Consider the following 15,045-nt stretch of genomic DNA (forward strand, 5'->3'; position numbering starts at 1 on the left):
AGGCGACTAAAGCAAGTGACAGTAATTCCTTCTCTCTTCTCTTTTACTTTCTTAATCCTCATTTTCAATCCAAAGCAAGATATTGAGTTTATGTGCGTAATGTCCTAACTTGCTCTCGTGCCCACGCTCTTGAATCTTCAAATTTTCTACCATTTGGCTACGACTGCAGAGTCACTCTCAAATTATTTTATTTGTGTTGTATACCTCTCACCTAACTCTTCTAACTATAAGAAATTGTTTATCTTGTACCGATATTTTCACGTTAACCATTCTTCTGATCTTGGTTAACTACATGCCTTCCCTCCTCCCGCAGCGTCGCTGCACAAGACTTTCTACTTTCTCTCACCCCTATTCTGTCCACCTCTCAAATACAAGAGTTGACCAGTATTCTCAATCATTCATCCCTTTCTCTGGTAAAACTCTGGAACTTCCTGCCTGTTTCTGTACGAGTATTTCATTCTCTTTAAAGACGGTTTCAAGATACTTATCCTCTAATTGTGGATATTCTTTTTATAACATTTTTTTTTAGGGATTGGCACCTCAATGGGCCTTTCTTTCGTCCTGTTGTTGTTATTAATATTGTTGTTGTTGCTATTGTCGCCCTTAGGCCAGAGAATAGCCTAAAACTTTTTTTTTCTGCTGATGTACTTGCTGAAAGTAGGTGTACCATGCATGTGGAATCTTTCTTCCAGTAATCACTTATGATAGTTTTCTTTGAGTCTGGTAATCATGTTGAAGGTTTGTTTCATGCATAGTTTTGTTCATGATTTCACCTCAAAGGACTCCAGTTCTGCTTCATTAAGCATAACAGGAAAAGCTGGACCGTTGCCTGACGAAGAAGAGGAATCAAAGTCACGGACATAAGGCACAAAATCTCGGCCGTCTCTCTATGAAAAAAAAAAAACTGTTAGAGGATATTGCATAGGTGATGCAACTTCAGCATCGTTCCTAACCTGTGGCTCATCCCTCACATTGTCATCTTTAGCCACCGATGTCCTCATGTCGTTGTCGTCATCCTCCTCCTCGCTCTCACACCCAGTCACTTCATTCTGGTCGTAGTCTTTCTCCTCAACGCCAGTCATTTCGTCATCGCCGTCCTCCTCCTCCTTCTCATCGTGATCATCATCATCATCATTAATGCTAATTATTTCGTCGTCGTCGTCGTCGTCGTCCTCCTCCTCCTTATTATCAATGTTAATTATTTCGTCGTCGTCATTTACCTCCTCCTAAGTACCAGTCACTTTGTCTTCCTCCTCCTTCTTTTCTTACTTCTCAGTGACAATCACTTTGTCCTCTTACTCCTCGATGACAGTCATTTCGTTCTCCTCCTCTTTAGAATTTAAAGCAGAATGAAGCTCCCCACCATTTCTCCCTACCATAAAAAAAAATCCAAGCCAACAATGAATGTTTGGCGCCACCATAAAAAATGGGTTACGGTATACCTGGCGCCATCATCAAGAATTGAGTTACTTTGACAGATTTGCGTGAATAATCTAACGATTTTGGAATTTTGGAATAACCTATGTCAATCCCCGAATCAAGGGGGACCCCCCTGTCAAATTTCATCACAATCAGCTCAATTTTTTTTTTCTTTTTCCCGTGAAAAGCGATACACCCAGCCACACAGACAGACAGACAGAACAGTGTGTTTTATTATATATTAGCAGAATTACCTGGTGTTGCCTGGAGAAAATTTGGCTCTCCAAAGCACAGTTTATCACCTAAAGTCAATCGTTTGTTCGGCAAAGCTATTAACCAAACAAAGTTTACTTTATAATGAACCAAAAATATACGTCCGTTTACTGTTGTGCATGTTCTCTGTCGGTAACCATTAAGGATGTTTCTCCTGAATGGGCGCCACCATCAAGAATTAGATTACGGTGACAGATTTGCCTGAATAATCTGACGGTTTTGGGTTGGAAGTAGTTAATATATAGCCTATGTCACCCCCTGGATCAAGGGGAACCCCCTTACCAAATTTCATCACAATCAGTTCAATGTTTTTTCCGTGAAAAGCGGATACATCCACACACAGACAGACAGTGTGTTTTATTATATAAGCTGGCATCAAAATCATCATGAATATTACCTGCAACATTGGTCAAGGTTGTACTGACTCAACAACTCTGAAAATTAATAGCATACATGATCATACAAAAGCTAAAGGAAAAAGTAAGAGGCTTTCACAATCACGTTTTTGACATCAATACATTATTCTGTGGGGATGATGAATACATTTGTCATATGATATGTACATTGTCAGCACAATCAGAGAAGCTGATGATAATAATAGGAAAAATAAATAAAATAAAATAATAATAATAATAATAATAATAATAATAATAATAATAATAATAATAATACGGGGCTGTCCCCACTGCCACCACTGCAACACGGCACTCGCTGGTCGGGTTACACTCACCGACGCACAACCTTGCCATCACTTCTCCAGCAGTCCAGGAGGTAGAGTGGAGACAGGAAGAAACCACACGCAACACTTCTACCTGCGTTGGCTTCACAGAAGCCGAGCACAGGACTTTACCTTGTTTCCTGTAGTCCCTAGGCGGGAGGCACCTCGGCGGTCACCAGCCACACCAACAGACAGGCAGACGGGTATAGAGAGACACACAAAGCACGTGGACTCACATGGTTTATTCTCCTGGCAGGCACATTACACAGTCACTTGCACGGCACACACGTCCTTAAATGGGAGCAGGGCGCAACACTGCCCTCTGCAGGTGCAGAATAAAGGCACGGGTAGGAGCGAAGATAACATGAGTCTTCTCTGGGTTGAATCCTGGCGGGAACTCACCCTGCGTTTAAACAGTTTAACAGTTTATTAAGAGAGTTATATACAAAAAGTGTGTAGGTATCTTATATATGGATACAATAGTACATATTACAAAGTACAATGAACAGAATGTGTGTATACACTCAAAGTGGAAGAAAAAGGTATGAAAAATAGAAATACAGTAGAAGGGTAAAAGTTTCCGAGCAGTCCGGGCTGCTAATTTTATTTTAGAAGGTTAAAGTTAAGTATAGTTTGGTGTGAAGAGTCGTTGTTCATGTAGGTTGACAGTTTTAACATATTTATTATAAAATTAATGAAGAAATACATTATATATTAAGTAAATAAGTCCACATAGCACTAGCTGTCACTGTTTTGAGTTCACTCATTACTTTTCAATTTCTATATTACATTAGATTTTCTATATTACATTATTATTATTTTTTTTTTCACTATGTCAGTCATTGTAGCATTAGATATTAGGTATATCTGGGAGCGGGGAATGGTTCTCTCTCTATTGTCCAGAGGTTCCTAGGGAAACACTGATTCTGACAGTCATGAGCCGATGCGTGTAGTTCCTGCAAGGACTGGAATTGCTCCCAGCCCTCTTCACCCATCTTCCTCCATACTCGTTCCGCCATCTCCCATAGCTTGACGTTGATGGCTGGGATGGAAGCCCTTGTGTATGTGGCCTACCAGCATCTATGAGTACCATTCCACAGTACCACCTTACGTACCTGTAATACGTATATCATGTAGTAATCAGGGTAGTAACACCATATCCCATTCTCGTCGACGTGTGCCTGTCTTGAGGAGGACAGATAAGCGCGTAGAGGCACTTAATATTTATTGAGTGAAAACAGTAAAACGATTACATCTTGCCTTGAACGTCTCAGGTTCACCTCCTGGATATTCTAGAAGCTATCAGTAACAAAACTTACAATATGTGGTATGGAATCCTATCGTGGCAATATACAAAAGTGTTATGCCCCACCGGGGGGTTACGGGGAACCGGCGACTCCTTAGGGGTTACCGTCCCCCACTGCTAACCAGCATTCTATCTGATCGGCCAATGGCATGGCATGTCTTTACCCCCGACACCTCTCTATCTTCAGGTGTTGGGTTGGGCACATGTACACTCTACACTTCTACATTTCTAGGCCGGTAATTCCCCTGGCTATGCCGGGGGAGCACCCTCCCTGTCCCTCCTGAGGGGCTCCGCAGCACAGCAAGGTTCCCCAGGATCGCCTGTCGGCCCGCCCAATCATGCCTTAAGTTGAAGTACATAACCCTCGACGACGTTGCTCCTGCGGTGGCCGGGATGTGAACGAGCCATCCACTACCGTCAACTGCACTGCCTTCCCTGGGCAGAGACGCCGTCAGGGGCGTGCAGGAGGGGCGTTGTGGCTCCGAATCACCGGCTAGGCTGGGGTACCTCTCCCTCGATGATGTTGCTCCCGCGGTGGCCGGGAAGGGAGAGAGCTGTCTGCCACCGTCAACTGCACAGCCTTCCCTGGGCAGAGGCGCCGGCAGGGGCGTGCAGGAGGGTCGTTGTGGCTCTGGGTCACCGGCTAGACTGGTTGGGATGGTAACCGCTGGTTGCCGTCGAGGTTTGTTGAGAGAATTATGGTATTCGATATCCGTAGAATTTTCTGGGCCCCAGGCTCCCCTCGGGCCGGTGCACTGCTGTGCGCCAGGTCCGATGCTGTGGCACTGGGGACGCTTCCACTTGCAGATATCATACTAGTTCGCTGCACACTATCTAGTCCTGTAATACATTCCAACTACCTCCCTGGATGCCGGAGGGGTCGGTGACGGAGGGGCCGACAAGGAATGTCCTCCGGCGCGCCGAGAGCACAAGCATCCGCACTCCCTGAGTCTGAAGACGGAGCACTGCACGTTAATCTTAGTCAGTCACGAGGTGCGGAGTCAATCCTCCGTGAGGCACTGACGGAGACGCTGACAGGAGGCTTCCTGAAGGCGGAGATCGCTGAGCATCCGCTCACCGGAGATACTTTGTTTCTGTCTTGGTCTGTCCTCGCTTCCCACGAGGGTTGTTGCTGTTATCCCCAGCGCCAGGCCCACCGTGCTGAGTCAGCAGTAGTTTTTCATGTAAACACAGGCCTCTCGCCTGCATCTACTACCCTCTTACAGCTCATGTGCGCGCCCACACGCGCGGGGGTACTTGTGTGTGGGTCCACGTGGGTATATTGTTCTTTATCTCAAAACTGTTCATCTGCATCTTCACTCTCCTCTTCGTCTCCCTTGTGCCTTGTGTGCCAGTACAGCCCGGAGTGCTGCTCTTCGGCTTATGAAGAGGATTTTGTCAGGTTGAGACATGGGTAATTGTTTCTATACTACATTTAAAATATAGAAATTAGGTTTTTATTCTTGTCATATACCTATCTGAAGAGGTAAAACTGCCAACATGCCTAGCTTTTAAATATTGTATTATTCGTACTTGAATATCTTACTGCTGATGTTATTAATGAAACAAAATATGCAAAGCATGAACATAGCCCATTGATTAATTATATTTTATATTTAGAATGTGGAAACGAGCAGTTTGGTTGGAGGGTAAGAAAGAAGAAGAGGGTGTGGTGCCATCCAGCTGGGTATTAGAAGAGAACCAAACCTTGTTTTGGCCACAAGGAGTTAATGCTGAGAATGCCCTTCATAATCAGCAAGAACCAGACCCTGCATCATGGAGAAAGTTTATGTTGAAAAAAGTGAAGATCACTTCTGGTTGGTGTTTTACTATTATCTTGCTGTTATTGGATGACGTTCACTTTCATGTTTATTCACCTCAGAAATGCTCATTTTTGTTGCCTTTTAGCTGTACCTGATTGAGATAAATGTCACAAAAATTTAGGGCTGGTAATGAAATGTTTGGCGCCTGAGATGGGCAGTGGTCGAGGTATGCAATATATATATATATATATATATATATATATATATATATATATATATATATATATATATATATATATATATATATATATATATATATATATGGGTTATGAACAAGATGTACTCAGTACCGTAACTTTATTTTGCGCTACGTTACGCCACTCAGACTTGATGGCATCTTCAGGCTAATATAAGAGGTATTGGTGTGGAATCTTATATTATAATATTTTAAGTATTTTGGTGTAATTGTAAATTTAATATGTATTTTATTCTATTAGACTGAAGATGCCAGCAGTCTGAGTGGCGAAACTTAGTGCAAAATAAAGTTATGGTACTGAGTACGTCTTGTTCATAACCCAAGTATTTCAAGAAACTTCATCAACGCTATATATATATATATATATATATATATATATATATATATATATATATATATATATATATATATATATATATATATATATATATATATATATATATATATATATATATATATATATATATATATATATATATATATATTTTTTTTTTTTTTTTTTTTTTTTTTTTTTTTTTTTTTTTTCCCCCTCAGATAGTTTTCAAGAATGCGATACCTACCATCTGACATCTACGGTGGAGAGTTCTGAGAGCAACAGTGATCCTGATGAAGGTCTACTCATGAGAAAAAGGAGAAAACGTTGTAAGAAAAATCTGCCTGATGACTTTGTCAGCAGTGAAAACTTACATGGTAGGCATACCTGGTCATATTTGAAAACAATTTATGAAAGAAGAAAATCATAACAGTGAATACAACAGCAATACTATTGTTCATTAATAATTAGATTGACAAACTGAGAGAACTGAGAGGTGGGGGATAGCTGGGAAAACACAAAGTGGTTTGGTTAGCAAATTTCTTCAATCTCATTTTTGTCTACAAAGTGTCTGACTGTAAACATTTACAGGTGAAGGGTTTCCCCGGACTATTCACTGACTCCTTTTATTTGTCTTTGACAGCCCCCAACACCAAGCCCTTTCACAGTTTTTTTTTTTTTTTCGTGTCTTTGTAATATGTAATGATTTTTCCACAGAAGCTGTCCACATGAAGCCAGCCTCACAGAAGCCACAGGTCACAACCTCTCAAGATAAGGTAGCTTCTGCTCCTTCACAGGTTGTACTTCCAACACCTCCTCCTAAGGTGTCTTTGGATATGCGGTCCACCAGAACCCATGGGATGATGGAGTGCAGTGCAACAAAAGATTCGGTATCCAGCAAGACATCCAAGTCATCTGACAACAGTGATGGCAGTGGCCAGCATGACAGGAGACATCATGACACGCCTTACCAAAAAAGAAACCATGATCGAGGTGACAATCTTGACCACCATGACAGGAGACACCATGACACACCTCACCGAAGAAGAAGCCATGACCAAGGTGACGTGCTTAAAAAGTTCTCAGATTCAAATGTGACAGAAATACAAATGATAGTTGCAGCAAAATTGCGTAATGCTCCAAAATTGAAAAATGAAAATTAGCTGATGTAAAATGGTACTTACAATCAGTTAAGATCTGCAAGAATGTTAAAACAAACCAATCTTTGTCTCATGCATGACCTTGGTGAAGTAAAGTATTTTCATACCAAGATGAACTGCAATAGCGCAGTGAAAAATCTAGTCATACCCACTGCCAACAGGAGTCTAACCCGGGTCTCTTGAGTGAGAGCCAGACAGCACGACCACTACACCACTGTGGTGTAGGGGTCTTGCTGCCTGGCTCTCACTCAAGAGACCCGGGTTCGACTTCTGGTGGCAGTGGGTATGACTAGATAAAGTATTTTCATTTTGTATGTTACTAAAAAAATGCTGGTAAATTTATCTCATGACTGATTGTACACAGATGACCTTATATATTGTAACTATGTGTACATTTCCCTTCCTCCCCCCTCTCTCTCTCTCTTAAAGAAGCTCTTTTTCTATCAGAATGACAAAATTTATTGATGTGTAAACAGTATAAGGGGGGATGTTAGAGAAGCTTAAGAATGAAAGAACCAGGACCGCCGAGAACCGAACCTCAGACAAGCTGTTCCCGCCACCACGCTAACCTGGTCCTGGTTCTTTCAACTTGTCGTTATGGGATTCAAGCTTAAGAATGGTTTTAAGATGTGGAGAGAGACTTACTGCTGTAAAATTTGAACCGATTGGGATATTACCTCATGATATTTATGTGAGATGATATTAATGATCTCAGATTATAAAAGCAAACTAGTATTATTAACAGTTATTTATTTTGTAATTTAGTAATAGATATAACATTTTAATTTATAATTTTGCTTTTGCCTACCACTTAGGTTCCCATGTATTTTTACGTAAATGAAAAAGTATGGAGCTACACAAGTATCAATTCACAAAATGCTTAATTTCATTGACAACTGTGGTCTGTATTGTTTTAAGCATATTGTGTACTTGTGGCAGGCCTGGTATTCTTTGCATATATTCCCCCTGGGGCTACATAGATACTAGAATGTAGCCCTCTCCATGTCGGCTGTGTGCCGTAAGAGGCGACTGATTCTGGCCCTGGGTGGGGATCTCTTTTACTAGCCCATAGCAGGTCTTTTTACCGCTTGACATATTTTCCCTTCTCATTTCCCTTTGCTTTTTGTCCATTTTCTTTTACGTTCTCTTACTTTTCCGAGTGGTGGGCTGACTCTTTGTCAGAGTGAGGGTTGGTGTCCTTTACTTCCCATAGCCATTTCTGTCTTTCTCTTGTTCTATATACCTCTACTGTTTAGGGTGACACTAGGCTGGGGATCTGCCCATTCTTCTCTACCTTTTATAGTCCCACTTGTGGCACATGCCCAGGGATAATGCTAGGCACAAGTGCCATGGGAACCCATTTATTGAGTCGTGGCCCGGGATGGCGGATGGTCACCCTCACAGTTCAAGGGTGGTTTCTGCTGTTCTGGACCATGGCATGGGGAGGTAATGCATAGGAGCAGGTGTCAGGCTATGGATGGATTGTGGCTAAACAAAGTTTTAATTTTTTGTATTACTGGGATCATCCATTTATATATTGCAGTTATTCTTCATTCAAGTCAGATATCTTGAAAGCCTTTATATATAAAAATGCAAGCACTAACTTTTTTTTTTTTTCATAAAATATGGAAATTATTTTGGTTTTGATATTTTTACAAGGATGAAGATTATTAAATTTATGAAAAAGTGTAAGACTGAAGAATATATATATATACACACTTTCTGTATTACTTGTATTTTTTACATGCCTACCTTGTATTCTGAAATTGCACAGTACTATGGTTGCATTCAACAAGTGTGAAGGCTGCATTATCGTGCTCTACCAGCCTGCCTGTCAACAATGTGCGGTCTCGTAAAGGATATGTTTCTGTTTATAATAGCCTATTTGACTATAGCTTACGTAAATGATACAGAAACATATACTGAGAGACTGGATGCACTGATGACATGCAGATTACCAGAGCACGATAATGCAGCCTTCAAACTTGTTGGAATCAACTACAAAAGCTCAGATAATTCACGGATAAATAAACACATGGATTATTCCACCAGATATTACCGTGTATTACACGTGAATTTGTACACGTGTATTCCACGTGTTCATTTTCACGTGAATTCGATTTTGCATTTTCCATCAAATATCCATGAGTAATCCACGTGCAGGATCCACGTGTATTCCACGTGAATTACGTGACATTTGCCCACTGGGGTGTGAGTTCTTGGATGTAGGTGCGTGTGTGTGAGTGTTTGGGGCGTAACAAAAAGTATAAAAATGTACAACGTAAACATGCAAATAATTCTTACTCTATTCTTAATTCATATCACTTCCCTTCCCTTGTCAGGAAGAAAGGAAAACTTACAAATCAAAGCGCTCTGGAGGAACTCTTCTTGTTCCTCGAGGTGGAAGAATTCTCCTATTGATATTTTCTGGAGGAGTAGAAGTAACACTGAAGTCACTAGGCTGCTCAGGTATATCTATCTCGCTAGTTCTCCAAAGGCACAGGTTCTACATTGGTCTGGTCTCTATTTGTTTCCTGAGTTGGAGCTGTTCAAGGTTTAAGTTGGTCAACATGACGTTTTGATACATGTCCACCAACATTGACTTCATAGTGCATTTGTCCTACGTCTTTCGTAACTTGGCCTGGGACCCATTTCACATGTGTTCTATGAGCGAACCATTACTGGTGAAGAAGGTTTGAATTCATTCACAGTTTGATGTTTAGTTACTTGTTGCCATTCACGATTATTTTGTTGTATGTAGAAGTCTGGTTTAAATAAATCTAATTTATTCCTGACTATTCTACCCATCAATAACTGTGATGGACTTTGTCCAGTAACAATATGTTCAGAAGTTTTATAGGATAATAGGAATTTACTGACATGAGTATTAATATCAGCAGATGTCGCACTCTTACATTTCATGTTGTGTTTAAGGGTTTGCACAAAGCGTTCCGCTTCACCATTTGTGGCAGGATGGTAAGGTGCTGACTTAGTATGCTCTATTCCATTAACCTTTAGAAATTCTGAAGATTCGCTCGAGCAAAATTGTGGACCATTATCCGTCACAATGCGAACTGGAAGTCCATGAGTGCCAAAGACTGGCATTAAAGCTTTTATAGTAGCTGATGCTGTTGCTGAACTCATAGATATTACTTCTGGCCATTTTCTATAAGCATCTACAATTACTAGGAATGAGTGACCAAAGAAAGGATCTGCAAAGTCTAAATGTAATATTTGCCAAGGCTGTCTAGGGTATTCCCAAGGATGCATGCGTGCTGGCTTAGGATTATTTTGAAAAGCTGAGCAGTTTGGGCATTGTTTTACACATGATTCTATCATTACATCTATTCCCAGCCATCACGCATACGTCCTTGCGATCGCCTTTGATTTTACAACACCATGATTGTCAGCATGTATTTCACTTAAAACCTGCTTTCTTAAACTTTCTGGGATAACTACTTCCCTCAGAATACATTCTTGTTCTGCTGACAATTCTGACCTTACCTGTAGATAATATTGAAATTCTGCCTGCTCTGGCACTGTTTTATAACCAGCAATTAATAATTGTAAAATACGTGACAACACTGGATCTTGTTTAGTGTGATGTCTTATAATTTTAGCTATAATAGGTAAGTTGTGACATTCTACCATAAGTATACTTCCATCATGTTTCTCCGGAGCCTTATCCACTGGCAAACGACATAAGACATCCGAATTTCCAATTTTCCTTGGTAGAACAATACTCTATGTCATATGAGTACGCTGCTAGTGTGACTGCCCACCTTTGCAGTCTAGCAGCTACTAATGTTGGTAAACCTACCTTTTCATCCAGTATTGCAAGAAGAGGTTTGTGATCAGTAACTAAGGTAAATTTTGCCTTTCCAGATAAGTATGTGTGGAACTTAGTTACACCGTACACTAGTGCTAGTCCCTCTTTTTCTTTTTGTGAATAGTTTTCCTCAGCTTGATTAAATGAGCAGGAAGCAAATGCAATAGGTCTTTCTGACTCATCCACCATTACATGGGCAATTACTCCTCCTAAGCCATGCGATGAAGCGTCACATACACGTTTTACAGGCAAATTTGGTTGATAAAGGGTGAGAAATCTAGATGAAGTAATCTCGTCCTTTATGTGGTTACCTGCACTAGTGAGTTCTTCAGTCCAATTCCATTCTGTGTCTCGTTTCAGATTATATAAGGGTTGAGCTATGGTTGCTAAGTCTGGTATGAATCTGTTGTAGAAAGTAACTAACCCAAGAAATTATCTTAATTCAACAACGTTCTCCGGTGTTTTTGAATCTCTAATAGTTCTTATTTTTCCTAGGGTCTTGTGAATGCTGTGTCTATCCACCCTAAATCCCAAATACTCTACCGAGGGTATGGCGAATTGGCATTTGTCTTTACGGATCCTCAGCCCAGTTTTTCACAATGTTTCAAGGACTACTTTAAGTCGCTGCAAGTGTTGAGCTTCATCTTGCCCAGCTACTAGAATGTCATCGACAAAACAGAATGTACCTGGCTTGCTTATGAACAATTTGTCCATTGTCTGTTGCCAAAGTGCTGGACTACTGGCTACACTGTAAGTGTAAGGTAATCTTTTAGGTCAGTATAAACCTAGGTTTGTGCTAAGAGTACATATTTCTTGGGAAGATTCATCCATTTCTACCTGTTGAAAGATCAAATTTTGAAAATATTTTACAACCTCCAAGGGCAGCAAACATATTATCAGGTTTTGGAAGAGTATGTTGTGCTACTTGCAACTGAGGGTTAACTGTAACTTTATAACCCCTGCAGTCTAATGCCTCCATCATTTTTCACTACTGGGACAACGGGGATGCCCTAATCTGAGTAAGTGACTTTCTCCCAAGATCCATTATCGACAAGTCTCTGAATCTCTTGCTCTACCAATGGTTTTAACGGTAAGGGAATCTGTCTAGGGGGATGAAATTTTGGTTTGGCATTTGGTTGTAGTTGTAAATTAGCACATGCATTTGTAACAGTTCCTACCCCATCTTGAAACACTTCTTTACTTTGTTCAAGTACACGAGTTAAATCTTCCTCCACCAACCTTGATTTTACACTACATATATTTGACCAATCCAATGGAATATGTTGAAGCCAATTTAAACCAAAAAGACTCCTTTCTTGTCCTTCCACTACTATAACTGGCAGATTTTTATATTCTTTCTGTCCATAACACACATCTACTTCCATGGCACCAACAACTTTTATATTATTACCACTATAGTCTTGGAGCTGTACTTTAGAGGGTATGATACTTACATTTGGAATAGACTTAGCAAGATTCTCGGATACTAGTGTAACATCAGCCACTGTGTCAAGCTACATGTTTACAGGTTTGCCATTTAGTGTCATGCTAAGCATAATCCTTTTCTGGGAATTACCTAATGAGTTAACTCTGAAAGCAAATTGTAAATCATTGTCACTCTTACTATTGTGAGACTCACTAGGCTGCTTTACATTGGACTCAGTGGGTTCTGCAGTGGCATACTCGTATACCCTTTTCTTAGTCTTATACATACTAGCAAAATGCCCTAACTTTTTACAGGCTGAACATTCCTTGGAAGCAGCTTGACAGTTATATTTCTGCCACGGTGTATGATTTGTGTAACCACACCTGTAACAGTTCCCATTTCCTATTGTTTGTTACCTTGTTGTAGTTGTGTAGGATGACTTAGTTTATTTTTAAGATAGGCTGGAACAGGGTTCTTTCCATCTACTCTAGGTCTTGAATTTTTTTTATCTGATTTATTGCAGGTTTAGCTGGCTGGTTGGCATGACTGTTACCTTCAATTACTTTCACTTGTCTGTCTGATGCTTCCATTGCTCTGCCTAACTATAACATTTTCTCTAGAATTAAGTCTGTCTCCTGAAGTGCTTTTCTCCTTAACTGGCTAGAAAAACTATTTTCAATCAGCTGGTCTAAAATAGCATCCTCAGTGTCATGGAATTCACAGTTTTCTGCTAACTTCCTGAGTCTGGTGACAAAGCCATCTGTTGTTTCTTGTTCCTCTTGCTTTACCTGTCTAAACAATAAACGTTCCTACCTTATATTGGTCTTAGGGGTGAAGTGTTTCTCTAGAGTTGTTTGTACCTCCTCATAGGTTGTCAGTGGTGGTGGTAGTGTGCTGAATATTTCTTGCACCTCCGGACCTGCCACGTGCAAGAGTAATGCTTGCCTTTGCATTCCGTTGGTGACTCCTGTAACATCCAGGTAGAACTAGAACCGTGTCTTCCACTTCCATTGGATAGCTACTGATGCTGGGTCCTCTACCAAAGAGAAGGCTGGGGACTGCTCCACGTCCAGGGGCTTCGTGTTTGTCCTTGGCTGGGGCTGTCCTTAATGGGACATCCACTTCTCACCAGGTTCTGTTGTGTTTGTGGCCTATCAGTATCTACAAGTATCATGACACAGTACCACTTCACGTACCAGTTTTTTTTTTTCTTTTTATATAGGAATGATACTGGCCAAGGGCAACAAAAATCCAATAAATAAAAAAAAAAAAAGATCACTAAGATGACAGTCACATAAAAGGGTCCAAAGCGGTAGTCAAAAATTGAAGGATAAGTGGCTTGAAGGAATTCAAGTCATAGGAAGATGGAAATACAGAAGCAGGCAAGGAGTTCCAGAGTTTACCAGAGAAAGGGATGAATGAGTGAGAATACTGGTTAACTCTTGCATTAGAGAGGTAGACAGAATAGGGGTGAGAGAAAGAAGAAAGTCTTGTGCAGCAAGGCCATGGGAGGAGGGGAGGCATGCAGTTAGTAAGATCAGAAGAGCAGTTAGCATTAAAATAGCGGTAGAAGACAGCTAGAGATGCAACATTGTGGCAATGAGAGAGAGGAGAGGAGAGGAGTTGATGAGACGAAAAGCTTTTGATTCCACCCTGTCTAGAAGAGTGGTATGAGTGAAACGCCCCCCCCAGACATGTGAAGCATACTCTATATATGGACGGATAAGGCCCTTATATAGAGTTAGCAGCTTGGGGGTGGGGGTGGTAGAAAAACAGGTGGAGACGTCTCAGAATGCCTAACTTCATAGAAGCACTTTTAGCTAGAGATGAGATGTGACTCAGAGATGTTCGGTTTTTAAGTAAAGGACAGACCGAGGATGTTCGGTGTAGAAAAGGAGGACAGTTGAGTGTCAATGAAGAAGAGGGGATAGTTGTCTGGAAGACTGTCGAGTTGATAGATGGAGGAATTGAGTTTTTGAGGCATTGAACAATACCAAGTTTGCTCTGCCCCAATCAGAAATTTTAGAAAGATCAGAGGTCAGGCATTCTGTGGCTTCCCTGAATGAAATGTTTACTTTCTGAAGTGTTGGACATCTATGAAAAGACGTGGAAAAGTGCAGGGTTTGGTTTAGAAGGTCATTGATGAATAATAAGAGAGTGGGTGACATGGCAGAACCCTGAGGAACACTACTGTTAATAGATATAGAAGAACAGTGACTGTCTACCACAGCAGCAATAGAACAATCAGAAAGGAAACTTCAGATGAAATTACAGAGAATGATAGAAGCTGTAGAAGGAGAGTTTTGAAATCAAAGGTTTGTGCCACTCTATCAAAAGCTTTTGATATATCCAAGACAACAGCAAAAGCTTCACCAAAATCTCTACAAGAGGATGACCAAGACTCAGTAAGGAAAGCCACATCACCAGTAGAGCGGCCTTGATGTAACCCATACTGGCAATCAGATAGAGGGTTGTGAAGTGATAGATGTTTAAGAATCTTCTTGTTGAGGATAGATTAAAAAAACTTTAGATAGGTAGGAAATTAAAATAATAGGACAGTAGTTTGAGGGATTAGAATGGTC

At 40.7% G+C, this 15,045-nt stretch overlaps 1 protein-coding gene and 1 long non-coding RNA gene across 4 annotated transcripts; one reads left to right on the plus strand and one right to left on the minus strand.

The window, feature by feature from the left end:
- The first annotated feature begins 3,955 nt into the window (after positions 1 to 3,955).
- On the plus strand, positions 3,956 to 8,935 carry LOC135103710 (uncharacterized). 3 transcript variants are annotated; one of them, XM_064010326.1, is made up of 4 exons: positions 3,956 to 5,130; positions 5,337 to 5,533; positions 6,270 to 6,425; positions 6,769 to 8,935. In XM_064010326.1, the coding sequence occupies exons 1-4, from the start codon at positions 4,622 to 4,624 to the stop codon at positions 7,209 to 7,211; spliced, it is 1,305 nt and encodes a 434-aa protein (XP_063866396.1). In that variant the 5' UTR covers positions 3,956 to 4,621; the 3' UTR covers positions 7,212 to 8,935. The 3 variants fall into 3 exon arrangements, with proteins under 3 accessions (XP_063866396.1, XP_063866397.1, XP_063866395.1); XM_064010327.1 differs by having other exon boundaries at positions 3,991 to 5,118; positions 6,766 to 8,935; XM_064010325.1 differs by having other exon boundaries at positions 3,999 to 5,130; positions 6,766 to 8,935.
- Positions 8,339 to 9,421, minus strand: LOC135103711 (uncharacterized). Its single transcript, XR_010270171.1, has 2 exons — positions 9,230 to 9,421; positions 8,339 to 9,185 (listed from the first exon to the last, which is right to left on the minus strand). It is a non-coding gene; the product is annotated as an uncharacterized LOC135103711 (long non-coding RNA).
- Between the last annotated feature and the right edge of the window lie 5,624 nt (positions 9,422 to 15,045).

This window comes from Scylla paramamosain, chromosome 9 (genome assembly GCF_035594125.1).
Source record: "Scylla paramamosain isolate STU-SP2022 chromosome 9, ASM3559412v1, whole genome shotgun sequence".
Classification (NCBI taxonomy): domain Eukaryota; kingdom Metazoa; phylum Arthropoda; class Malacostraca; order Decapoda; family Portunidae; genus Scylla; species Scylla paramamosain.